Source organism: Hylobates moloch, unplaced genomic scaffold, assembly GCF_009828535.3.
Source record: "Hylobates moloch isolate HMO894 unplaced genomic scaffold, HMol_V3 SCAFFOLD_17, whole genome shotgun sequence".
Taxonomy (NCBI): Eukaryota; Metazoa; Chordata; class Mammalia; order Primates; family Hylobatidae; genus Hylobates; species Hylobates moloch.
In genome coordinates, this window is record NW_026652292.1 from 69,252,034 (window position 1) to 69,265,577 (window position 13,544).

General features: G+C 41.7%; 1 protein-coding gene across 7 annotated transcripts in view; it reads left to right on the forward strand.

Moving 5' to 3' along the window:
- Window positions 1–8,604, forward strand: part of LDB2 (LIM domain binding 2) — a 642,376-nt gene extending 633,772 nt beyond the window's left edge. For 2 of the 7 annotated variants that reach the window (XM_058430056.1, XM_058430057.1), the window contains 2 exons: window positions 1,504–1,655; window positions 7,274–8,603. In XM_058430056.1, coding sequence (XP_058286039.1) covers window positions 1,504–1,655; window positions 7,274–7,504 — 383 coding nt within the window. In that variant the 3' untranslated portion in view covers window positions 7,505–8,603. Of the gene's footprint in view, window positions 1–1,503; window positions 1,656–7,015 lie in introns of all 7 variants that reach the window. The other 5 variants (XM_032135967.2, XM_032135961.2, XM_032135963.2 and 2 more) reach the window with 5 other exon arrangements.
- The last annotated feature ends 4,940 nt before the right edge of the window (window positions 8,605–13,544 follow it).

Sequence of the window (13,544 nt, forward strand, 5' to 3'; positions counted from 1 at the left end):
CCTTAGAGGAAGATCCTTCCCATTGTCCATCAGAAGTGGCATAGGTGGTTTTTTGGTTTTGTCTTGCTTTGCTTTGTTTTTGAGACATGGTCTTGCTCTGTCACCCAGGCTGGACTGCAGTGGCACAATCATAGCTTACTGCAGCCTCGACTTCCGGGCTCAGGTGATTCTCACACCTCAGCCTCAAGAGCATCTGGGACCCCTGGTGCGTATCACCACACCTGGCTAATTTGTGTATATTTTGTACAGATGGGGTTCACCATGTTGCCCAAGTTGGTCTCGAATTCCTGGGCTCAAACAATCCATTCGCCTCGTCCGCCCAAAATGCTAGGATTATTGGCATGAGCCATGGCACCCAGCCAGCATAGGTGTTTTAAGAAAATGTTACAAAAGGCCCTCTTCTTTGGTTTCAGTGTAGCCCTGAGTTGCCTTCTCTCTGTCAAAGTCAGGTCTAAAATAGAGCTAGCAAAAAGGATGCTCTTACTTGCCATTTCCAACTTATTCAGTAACTGGCAGGAGAAGGCTTCTGAAACTTTCTCATTTATGAGACAAAGATTAAAATAATAGTTCCTAACTAATAGGATTTTTTGAATATAAAACAGTGCATTGGAAACATTAAGAATAGTGACAGGCATTGCATAATGTTTTATACCTTATAAGTAAACAAACAAATAAATAAAGAATATTTCTCTTACCACACTTTACCTCGGGTCTCTATATTTCCATTAAAGGGTTGCCCCATCCTTCAAGTCCAAAATATTTTTCTCTATTTCTAAATAGGCCTTTCTTTAAGAGGTCTAGTTTCCCTTCAGTAATATGCTGGCTATACCACATACTCAGACATATTTTTTTCTAGCAATTTTGGAATTAGTTGCATTCATTAAGCAGCAGGGCCCAAACCATGGGTATTCCTTCTGAACTTGGGAATCCCTAAGCTCCACATCCACAGCTGATGGAACTGACTTTACTTGAGAATTCTATAAAGCTATAGTAGAGGTGGGTTGCAATATGACATTTCACCAGTAGATGCTGCTGTTGCACACTGGTTCGCGAATTTGGCTATCTAAAGTTCATACTTCACTTGTACCTTGGAGGTTCCCTAGGGATCCCAGGAGTCCTCTCTTTGTTTTAAAGAGAAGATACACCAGAGGAAAAAAGGTTCCCAAATTTTCTAATGGTAAAATATTTTAAATCCAATTATGAAAGTGGTACTTGTAGTTACACACCTACAAAATATTTTTACAAAATTAAATACATATCAGAGAGAACGATTAAATAAAAATTATTTGATCTACATACAAAGAAAAGAGTGTCACATATTTTGTGCTAAAAATACATCTACAGTTTTCTCCTTTTACTCTTTCTAAAGCTATAAGAAATGGAAAATGTTTAAATAGTCTACTCTTCAGTTTACCAAGACAGCTTCCTTAGAGGAACCATACTGATGATTGCCTTGTTGCTTTTGCCCTAGAACTGATCCCTCTTCCCTTTTCCATATTGCAGCAGAACCCACAAGGCAACCAACAACCAAACGGAGAAAAAGGAAAAATTCCACCAGCAGCACTTCCAACAGCAGTGCTGGGAACAACGCAAACAGCACTGGCAGCAAGAAGAAGACCACAGCCGCAAACCTGAGTCTGTCCAGTCAGGTACCTGTAAGTCTCACTTTCCTCTTAGGCCCAAAATCCTAACTGTCTACTTCCTACTCAAAGGGCCCAAATTAAAGTCTCTTTTCATTGGGAAAAAAAAAAAAAAAAAAAAATCCTGGGCAGGTTGGAGGTGGGGGAGGGAGAAAAGACCGGGACAGAGGTTGGGATGGGAGGGAGGAACTCTGCCATGGAAACCTTCCCCTGCAAACTGGGAATTAGAGAGGAATATTAAGAGTCGTGCTGCAATGGGACCTGAATTAAAAAGCCATTAGAGTCACAGACAGGAGATATGTCACATAAGGTTTAATTAAAATATCACTTAGCAGCATGCCTGGTGGCGTATTAAGGCCTCTCAGCACCATCATTGGAGACCCTGTGCTCCACTGGAAACTAGCTCCCAGCGGCTCAGTCCCATATTGTAATTTGACTGGGCCTTCCCAACATGGGCTTCCCCTCTTATTTTAAGACTCAGGTAATTAACCGGCAGCCACTAAAAATGCAGCTCAGTGAAGCTCTTGCTTAGCCCATTTCATTAGCTAAGGGGGATGATCAGCCTCTCATTTGGTCTCAACTCTCTCGAACCCTTGGCCCCGTTCTTTCATTTCTTGATCTTGACAAAGACCATTAGGAAGGGGACTTCTTTGAATTCCAAAGCTGACAGCTGAGGGTAGTCCCATATAATGAAAACTGCACAGGAACTTTCTTCATCTCTTATTCATTCTTCTTGAATTCTGTCCCTTCTGCCTAATTCCCTCCCATCTCCTAACTCCCCAGCCCCTTATTAGACTATCTCCTTTAAGTCCATTGCTCCTTTAAAGTGCCTCTGTTCCTTCTGTGCTGTCCCTGTCATACCACCCTGTCACCAGGTGTTTGGCCATCATTCAAGTCCTGAGATTTTCTTAGTGCTTCGTGGATACCTTTTAGATACTGTTTTCCAAAGTTGCCCTATTTCTTGTTACATCCCTCAACCAGTACAATTTTACCTTTTCCGTCTTTCCCACGTTTTCCCCCTCACCCTTCTTGCTCTCATCCTTACCCTTATTGTTCTGATCCTGCTCTATCGCTCCCATGTGCGAGTGGACCTTCGCACAGGGATTCCCAATTACTTCCAAGTGTGTCTTTCAAATCTGCCCCCACCTACTTATACCTACTTTCCACTGGTCAGTTCTCTTTGGCCAAAACCAACCCCATCAGTACCCTGAGGATTCCTTGGGCAGTTGTTTCTCTTCTCCTGTCTCCCACAGACAGGGGATATACTTTTCATTCCCATTGCATTAGAAAGAAGAGGTCATGAGGAGAATGACCAGCCTAAAACGGAAGGTGCCATGTTACATTTTACAAGGTTACAAATTGCAGTCTTCAAATAATGAAAATAGTCTCCAGGTAGTCCTCCACTTTCTGAGCTAGACTTTATACCTATTACCTCTGAAGATGAGGGGGAAAAAACCAAAAGAGGAAAGTAAAGAGTCTCTTTATTAAAAAAGTATCAAGTTATGCCCAATCCTAGTGAAATTTTCAATAGAGAAAATGGCCTGATTTAGATAAATCAACTGAAAAAGTGTACACAGGAGCCCATTTCTTTATCCAATCCTGGAGTTAAAGGCAGTAACATTCATTAGTTACCTCTAGCAAATAAGAAAAAGTGCATCTCAGAGGTTTCTGAAACGGTGACATAGCTACTTAAAGGCACTGTAGCTGCCAGAATCCCCATCAGTTCAACAGATGTTTTCTGAGCTCCTACTATGTGCCCACACTGTGCCAGGTACCAGCAATACCAAGGTGAAAAACAACAACAACAACAAAGCCCTGTCATCGAAGAGCTGTCTAATCTAGGGATGGCAAGGACATTTTCTCCCTCCTGCCAACCCTCAGAGTATGGTATTGAGGAGGATTCTAAGGTCTAGTCTGGGTTTGGTGGGCCATCCATTAGTGATGTCTGACATGGTTGTAGAAGTTGAGAGTAGCAGCTTACGTGTCATATATTTTGACACATATGGCCTAGTCAGAATCATTTCAATTTCATTTGAAAGAGGATATAGGTTCTGTACTCTGTTATGCTCCTATCTTCCAAATCGACAACTGTATTTTACTGGAGGTTACCTGTATCCAGAGGGTTTATAACAAGTAGAGACCCTTTGGATTTTGTGTGATTAAGAGCAAGGCACCATTAGGAAATGAGAGTTGGATTTCATCACTATCTCCACACTATGCAGTTAAAGATGTTTTAATAAAGTAAAATTGTCAGATGTCACAGAGAGGCAGAAAGGACAACCAGATTAGGAAAATGTACAAATTCATGTGTGTCCTGGAGTTGAATGGACATTAAATGATAAGCGTTGGATGACTTGTGGTGACCACATCTTTTAACCCTGTCTACTGAGTTATCAACACTATTCTACTGGTTAACTAGAGATGCTACCTGCAGGCATCCACTGTCTGGTCCAAAGGCATGTGCCACTATGACCACAGCTGTGGTCTGTGTAGCTGCTTCGGCAGCGATGTGTGTGTCTGGCGAGGGCTAGGGTTTAATCCTTGGATTCTGCTTCTCACTCCATGAGCAGGGGCTAGGAGCGATCCCGAACTGCAGCCTCAACCCTGGGAGGGATGGAGACCTGTGTCATTCAACAGCAGTGACCCCTTCTGGCCAATTTAAGGAGAAGCATTGAGGGGCCCTGAAAGGAGTCACTTCCAGTCCTCCTCAGAGGTTGGTGGTCTTTGCACGGGGGATTAGTGAGAAGATGTGAAATGGGTGAGAGCTGGTGGCACCTCCGGGCTTCCAGCGAGGAGCAGAAGTTGGCCTTGTGGGGAGCTGAGGGCATATGGACCTCTCTCAGATGGCTCGCTGTTGCCTCTTGTGGACACACAGGATAGAGATGGGAAGGAAATGTACTCTCACTGCCAATGTTGGGGGGATTTTTAACAAAATGGGGGGGAAATGTTGCTAACAACCCCTAATCAGAGGCAGCCTAGAATGTGCATCATGCTTTATTTTGTGTGAGAATAACAAATCAAGACTGCCAGAGCAGATAATCACTATCCTAGTCTAGAGGCTTAGAAGAACCAATAGAAATATGCACATAAATTTTTAAGTGGCCTTAACTGTGTATGTGCTTATGAAGCCCTTAACTTGCCATTTGTCAATTATGCGCACACACACACACACACACACAACTACGTATCTAGCTAGGGATTTTTTATATAATTAGTGAAACATATGTGGCATCCTTTTGAAATTTAGTACATTTAAAAACACCTATGCCTAGACATCTTTTCCAGCTGCTCCTAGAACAAAGATTCACTGAACAGATTACAAGCCTGTTGGCTCCATTGGAAATGATTCAAACCACTATGTTCATAGTACTTTTCTTGAATGACTGTTGTTTTCTAATTCAATGAATGCATTTGGAGTGTTGAGAGCTTTTCTTTTAATATCATGCTTAAGTTGGCTGCTTTTTATTTTCCTCCTCCTCTTTCAAATTATGCTTCCTCATACTCTCCCATCCTCTCTCGATGACTTTGGAGTCACGATACTAATGCAGACCCACGTGGTTGGTTCTAACATCCTTCTCCTGCCCTGTGATGCCTTATGCATGTGTTTTCCAAGCCCTTCAAATGTGCTGGACACAAGTCATGAAATGAGATTAACCCTCATGTCATGCTCTGTACAACCTAGCCCTATTCTTTCCATCTCCCTTTGTTCTTGATCATAAGTGTCATCTCCTAATTGCCTATAACTCGGTGGCACTCTTTTATCCTGAACACCCCCAACAGGTAACATTGCAGCTGCCCAGCTAACTGAATACCATTCATGTCTCTGCGGTGGCCACATTCCATCTAAAATCCTGTCATCCTTTCTGCCAGTCAGAAGGACGGTATCTACTTTGCATCTCACCTTAACAGTCTTCATGAGTCTCCTTCCATGTCACTGTCATTTCTGGTTCTTCATTGCATAATAAATAAATCTTGGAAGCACAGAGCTGAATATCCCCTGGCATTTTTATTGCTGGGTTTACCAAGCTCACATTTTAGGCACTTACTCCATTTGGGACATTTCTTTTTAAAATCATTTTTATCTATTCACAAGAATGATTAGTCAGGAAACATAGTGTGGAAACCTATTAATTATCTCCCCTAACTCAAGAATGGTGGGGAGCAGAAATAAATAAAACAAGGTTTTCCATTGTAAAAGACTAGGGGGTAACTAAGGGATTTGTTCAATGGACACTTTCAAAATCCCACTGGTCCTTCTCCTGACGGTAGGCAGTATTCCATTCTACTGTCCCAGGAAAGCCTTCTCTGGGCAAAGCTCTAGTAAAATGAATTTCTGCCCAGTTGTCAAAATATTTTATTGAATTAGCCTTTCTACTGGAAACCCCACCCTCTCATCTCCAAAAGCATCTGGCTAGCCCTACTTTCTCTGGCCTCAGTGGAGGCTGATCACAGTTGGTCACTTTCCTGAAGTTACTGCACTTTTAAGTGGAGTATTGCTCAAAGCCTGCCCAGAAGAATCCACCTGACAGATGTCCTGTCCCATGCCAAGGTCACTCATCAACCCCATATGGTCCCCTTTGAACAAAGAAGCTGGAGCTCTGCCCTGTGTGTGCATTCTTCTTCCCCATCCCTGGGCCTCTCCAGCTGTGGCCTCCCCATGCTCCCAGCTACAGTAGGTGGCTTACTTATTTGCATGGAAGGACAATTTGTACTTAAAAGAGTGATTAGATGGATTCTTCTTGCACGCTTCCATCTCTGATGACTACCAGCTTCATCAATGTAATTATAATTAGCGTTCTTCATCTTCCTTATATGGCACCAGCTGGACAGACTGGTTCTCTTTACTGCCCAGATGGGTGGCAGGGTTGCCTGTGTGGTGATAGGTGACAGGCACCATGAAATAACAGATGGTAAATTCAAGGCTTGTTGGCAATCAGCAGGTTTTTGCTAATGACTTAATTAGCTATGCAAATTGTCAAATCAGTGTGAACATTGTTTTTATCGAAAACTTTACCTAAATTAATTACCATAATTAAGTAGCAGAATGTCAAGGATATTGGCTGCATAAAAGGGCCTGGCTGAATAGAGAAAAGAGAGATTCTGTCTTCAATTAAAATGTATATCATCCCTGGGACAGAGAAAATACCGTTTGGAATGAGTTGTGTGAATATTGCAGAATTGCACCTTACGTGTGTCTCTGGTCACTGCTAGTTTCCAAAGCCACTCACAGGCCCTAAATAAAAGTGGCAGATTTTTGGAGGTATTGAGAAGCACCCAGCAGAAGGTTCCACAGCCCTCTCAAAAGTCCCCAATGTCGGCAAGTTGAAAGCATGGATTTTTTTAATTTTGAAAAATACATTTTTTTATTTCTGCAGATTGCTAGCATTGCTCGTTCTCCAGTGTCAGGCTGCGCACTAAGGACATAAACTCGCGTGGTTGTTACACATCAGGAGGCGATGTTTATTTCCTGTAGAAATCAAATATGCGTCTCGGCCCCCGACATTGAGACTTGACCCCGTTGTACAGTACACGAGTGTGTCTGTCCTAGATTCCCCGACTCCTCCCACTGTTATTTTAAGCTGAGCTTCTCTCTCCCAAGGTTTCCCTGTAATAATGTCAGCTGCTGTTCACAGGATGTGATGGTGGTAGGAGAGCCAACTCTGATGGGAGGTGAGTTTGGGGACGAGGACGAAAGGCTAATCACTAGATTAGAAAACACGCAATATGATGCGGCCAACGGCATGGACGACGAGGAGGACTTCAACAATTCACCCGCGCTGGGGAACAACAGCCCGTGGAACAGTAAACCTCCCGCCACTCAAGAGACCAAATCAGAAAACCCCCCACCCCAGGCTTCCCAATAAGATGATCGGCACCAGAATCCACTGTCAATAGGCCCGTGGGTGATCATTACAATTGCAGATCTTTACTTACAGGAGAGGAAACAGAAGAGATAAAAAACTTTTCCATGCAAATATCTATTTCTAAACCACAATGATCTGATTTTCTTTCTTCTTTTTTTCTAATTGAGAGGATTATTCCAAATAAGCTTCCATGACCCTTTCTTGGAGGCCTTCACAGGTAATACAGATACTGGCACTGATTGTAATTAAAACGAGAGAAAACTCTAGCACATCTTCTGGCACGGTTTTAACAATGTGTTTGTGTTGAATTTCCTTTTTATGCATCAAACAAAGGCCATATTGTCCATAAATGCTCAGTGCTCAGGATCTCACTAATATGCCGAACCTAACTACAGATGACTTTTTAATATTGTAAAATATTTTCTGCTTTTTGACTTGCATCTGAGAGTTTCTTGTTTCAGTAAAAAAAGAAAAGACAAAAAAATCAGCTTTGGAAAGTAATTTAAACGTACCTTTATTTTTTTTTTCTTTATGTTTTCTTTCATTGGGCAACAGCTAAGAGGGCCTAGCAAGGTAATTTATGGTCGAGCTGATGTCAGTTGGTTCTTGTCTTGAGTTGACTCAATTTAGCCCAAGTGCTGAAACAAGAAATGTCATTTTTTTCATCAAAGACACCAGGGCAGATTTTTAAGTAAAGAAAGACAATTGGACCCTTAAGAATTTATGCATTTGTAAAGTTGCTGTTGATCCAAATATTTTCAAGCCATGTAATCCATTGGTTTTGTGGGCAGTTTAATAAACCTGAACCTTTGTGTGTTTTTTAATTGTACCTGAGTTGACCATCCTTTCTTTTTATAGTATATTTCTTGTATGATATTTTGTAAAGCTCTCACCTGGTTCTTTTATGGGGACTTTTGATTTTTGGGCAACTCCAGTGTATTTATGTGAAACTTTATAAGAGAACTAATTTTTCCATTTGCATATTAATATGTTCCTCCACACATGTAAAGACACAGTGGCTCCGTGTGTTAAAAAACAGCTGTATTTTATGTATGCTTTACTGATAAGTGTGCCAATAATAAACTGTGTTAATGACCAAAGCAGGTGAATCTGGCTATTTGTGTGAGTACGTGTGTAGCAATCTGCTCACAATTATGAGAAGTATTGAGCTTAGATTCATGGTCCAGACTCCAAATGAAGTGGAACCATAAAACCTGTGTGAAGTAAGTTCACTGTGCACTGGTTACCAACTCATCTGAATCCAGTGAGCCAGAAGACACTTATGTGCAACAAATTACATGGAGCAGGTTTATTACTTACAGACAGGCAGCAAGAAACAACAGACGCCTAGGATTCATGGGACCTAGTCCCCAAGACTCAGAAAAGCTGCCCAGGGCAGATGGAGTCTCAGCTGTGGTGCAAAGCCCCATTTGCACCACAGCTGAGGGACCCTGGAAAGCAGCCGGACCTGGGTTTTATACCCTGGGGTCATGTGACACGATGGACTAAAGCACTGAAGGGCATCCTGTTTCTATGAGGGGATGGGTTGGGACCAGAGCTCAGGCTGTTTCAGCCAGGCACCCCTTATCTCAGGATATTTTATTCCCAGCTCATGCTACAGTTATTCTTGAGAACTAAGAGCAAGAAAGAGGAGAGAATTGGGTCAGTTCGAGGCCACAGAAGCACTGTCCTACAACCTGTGCCATCTTTTATGAAGTATTGTTTCTTTCCTTGTTCACTGCAGCTTCTTGAGCAAACACAGAAATGCCTTCTCTGTGCTGAGCCCTGTGCTAGCCGAGGATACAACATGAAAAGATAGACTGCATGGTGTTCTTGGAGGTTGTAGTCAAGTAGAAAGGCAGTAGCTTCCAGTCACTGAGTGCTTGCTCTGCACTAAAGAACTCTACTTAAGGCTCATTATTTCGATTAATCCTCATAATAACTCCATAGCGTAAGCATGATTATTACCATTTTAAAAATCAATGTCTCACTTGCCTATTTTTCTATACAGAGTAAGGAAAATTCACTGGAGGATCTTTTATGTTTAAAGAACATTACTCATATTTTTCACTTTGCGCTAATGATAAAGATGAGAGAGGAAACCTGTTATTATTTGAGTGTTTATTAAGTGCCAGGCAATTTCAATTTATCATCTCAGTGAATTCTGGGAAGGGAATTTGAAAAGGGGAAGCTAAAGAAAGGTTAAGTGTCTTAGGTTGAGATCTCTAGAAGCAGAGCCTAAAGCTGGGATTCAGGGACATAAGGTTTATTAAGGGTATGTTCTACAGAAAAAAAAAATTATATATTTATATTATATATAAAATCATATATATATATGAGAGTGGGAGAAGCAGGATAGGGAAGGAGAAAGAACTAAGGAAAGCTATAGGCCTCCACAGTAAGCTTCCTGGGCCTGATCCACGAGGTGAGGGTTTTGTAGACCTCCCTGAAGAGTCATCCCCACTTGTGCTATAGCCCAGCCTTTCAGCACCTGTATCAATATCAACCCTTCATTGATTGGGAGCTATCCCCAGAATGTATGAGGGATTTGTGACCTTCAGAGCAAGATGGTTTCATCAACCGAGGGGCATTCCACAGAGAAGAAACCAACTAGATGCAAGAGGAACAGTATCTTGGGACTGGTGTTCTGGCTTAATAAAGGACATCTTTGGGGGCACAAATTTGCTTACTCCATTAAGTAAGCTGTCCCTGGTCTCCTACATCAGGAATGCAACAGTTGGGATTTTAATCTCGATCTTCCTTGACTACAAAGCCTGGTTTTGTTTTGCTTTTTCCTAGAATATTATATTGCCTTCCTAGAACATTCTCACTTTTTATTTTTTTCTGTTTTAATGTTTTATTTTATTTTTATTATACTTTAAGTTCTAGTGTACATGTGCACAACGTGAGGGTTTGTTACATATGTATACTGTAATAGCAACAGAACTAATGAAAATATAAGGAAACAGATACTTTATTGCTTTCCCACTTGTGTACTTTTAAGATAACTTCCAGTGCATCCCTCACCCTTACCTCACCATTTTAGGCTTTCTTTTATCAATTCTTTCAAGTCATTTACATATACAATCTTAGTCTGTTTTCTATCAGAATACCACAGACTGAGTAATTTATAAATAAAATAAGTTTATTTAGCTCACAGTTCTGGAGGCTGGGAAGGCCAATTGAATGGTACCAGCATTTGGTGAGGGGCCTCTTGCTGCATTGTGACATGGCAGAGGGCATCACATGGCAAGAGGGCAAAAGCTTGCCAGCTCAGATCACTTTTTCTCTTCTTATAAAGCCATCAGTTTCAACATAGGGACCCCATCCTGATGACCTTATTTAACACTAATTACCTCCCAATGTCCCCACCTCAAGATGCCATCAACGCATAAACTTGGGAGTTCAGTTTTCAATACATGAAATTTGGGGGACATATTCAAACTGTTGCACAATCATTACAGATGATGCATAGAACAATTTATCTAACACCTATTCCAGTTATTTGTTGTTGCATAGTATAACAATCCACAACTTATTAACTCAAGAGAACACTTGATTATTATTAGTTACCCTTCTGAGAGTTCACTGCTCTTTGCCAGGTGATTTATACCTTAGAGTGTCAGATGGCAGCTGGGGGAGAAGTCATCCAAGCCTTGACTGGGCTGGGCATTGTAGATGGTGCCCTCACTATGCTAGCTATTGGGTAGGAGCTTAACCAGTGCTGTTGACTGAAGTGCATTTTGATAGCCTCTCTGTGAGGTTATCATAATATAATGGTTGGGTTCTAAGAGGGGGTGTTGCAAGAGACAGCATCCCAAAATGTAGGGAATAGAAATTGCCAGTGCCTAGAACTGGCACTGAAGCACCTCTTCTGTATGCTATCCACCAAAGCAGCCACAGCCAGCCCAGGTTCAAGGCACTAAAGGACAGACTACACTTATGATGGGTAAATGGCATGTGCATACCAGGAGGGAAGAAATTGATAGCTGTCACCTTTGGGAAAAAAACATCTACAACAACTAAGGCAATTTACAACCAAGCCTCAGCTTACCGTAAAGTTTTATTTTCACTCCCTCCCCACTTAGACCTGATTAACTCTCTACCCTAGATTACTATTTTCTGAATACACCAAATGCTTAGGCCTCATGTGTCTTTAAATATTTATCCTCTTAGAATGCCATTCTCCACCTTCTTATGTAACCAAAGCTGCTCATCTTTAAAAACTCTGCTTGATTCTCTTGTCCTCTGAGACATCTCCCCACCTCTGGTTAGGCTTGATTGCCCCCTCTGGGGTCCAAAAGCACCTGATTCTTGCTTCATTCCAGCATTTCCTTTCAAACTCTGTTGTTGTTGAGTACCCCTCACTGTCCCATTAGACTTCTTTGGCTCTGAGAAGTTTAATCATTGTAATCTGTATTCTTAATATCTAACCTCTATCATACATATTGGTTGGATTGAATTAGTGAAGAAATTCCAAGCAAGAAATCATGAAACCACTTTTTGCCATTGTATTAGTCCATTGTCACACTGCTGTAAAGACATACTCAAGACTGAGGAATTTATGAAGAGTCTAATTGATTCACAGTTCCTCATGGCTATGGAGGCCTCAGGAAATTTATAGTCATGGCAGAAGGTGAGAGAGAAACAAAGGCATGTCTTATATGGTGGCAGACAAGAGATAGTGAGTGAGCAAAGGGGAAAGAGCTCCTTATAAAACCATTAGATCTTGTGAGATTTCACTCACTATCACAAGAACAGCATGGAGGAAGCCACCACCATGATGCAATCACTTCCCACCAGGTCCTGCCATCAACACGTGGGAATTATGGGAGCTACAATTCAAGATGAGATTTGTGTGGGGACACAGAGCTAAAACATATCACTCTGCCCCTCCCACCCCCACACAAATTCCATGTCTTTTCACAGTTCAAAACCAATCATGCCTTCTCAACACTTCCCAAAGTGTTAACTCATTTCAGCATTAACTCAAAAGTCCATAGTCCAAAGTCTCATCTGAGACAAGTCTTTCCCACCTGGGAGCCTGTAAAATCAAAAGCAAGTTAGTTAATTCCAAGATTAGCGGTAACATTTATCCCTGTAAGTATATAAGGTGGCAAGAGATAGAGATGAGTGTGTTTAAGTTTCTCAGAAGTCAAATCAGCACAAAACAAACATTTTGGAAGGGATTGGACCAAGCCTGCCTTTTAGTATAGAAACCCCATGAGATTTGTCCGGGCCAGAATAAGTGTAATGATAACCATTCGTCAAGAACATTTTATCTACTGGTCACTTGCCAGATGTTTTACCTCGGTGGTCTTAAACTGGGAACTTAAGTGTAATGCATGACTTGGATTTTGCTTTGTAATAATTTCAAAATGTCAGTGGCTGATGACAAGCAACATTTTCTTTTTTTTTTCCACTCATGGAACTAACTGTTCGTCAGCTGGGGCAGCTCTGCTTTGGGTCTGTCCCTTGTGTTTCTTTCAGAAACAGTGGCCCTCCATGGAATGCGCTTCTCTTGGCACAGGGCAGAAGTCATAGAAACCATGTCAAATCACACACACACACATGCACAAACCTGCTCACACTGCCATTGGCCAAAGCAAGTCAAAAGGACAAGCCCAGAATCTGTAGGGTGGGGAAATACACTCTGCCTCTTGCAAAGTCAAATGGCAAAGGCTATAAGTAAACAATTAGGAATCCAATCTACCACTGGTGGCCTACGTAATGTTGCCTGAACAGTTTATTATTTGCCAGCACTTGAAAACTGATGAATTTCCTATAAAAATTGAAGTATCTTATTTTTCTTAAAAAATCAGATAACAACAGCCTCACACTTCTGAATTGCTGGATGGTAACAGTTGCCTGGTGTTGAGTCACAGTTGCCCTGGTTGGCTGCTCTCTAGCTTGTAACATTCAGCCTGTTTCACTCACTCTTGCTACCTGCCTGGCTGCTGTTGGATATTGCATTCACTCTATGCATGGTCATTACTCCTTATAGCCACATTTGGAAGTAAGTATCATAAGCCCAATTTGC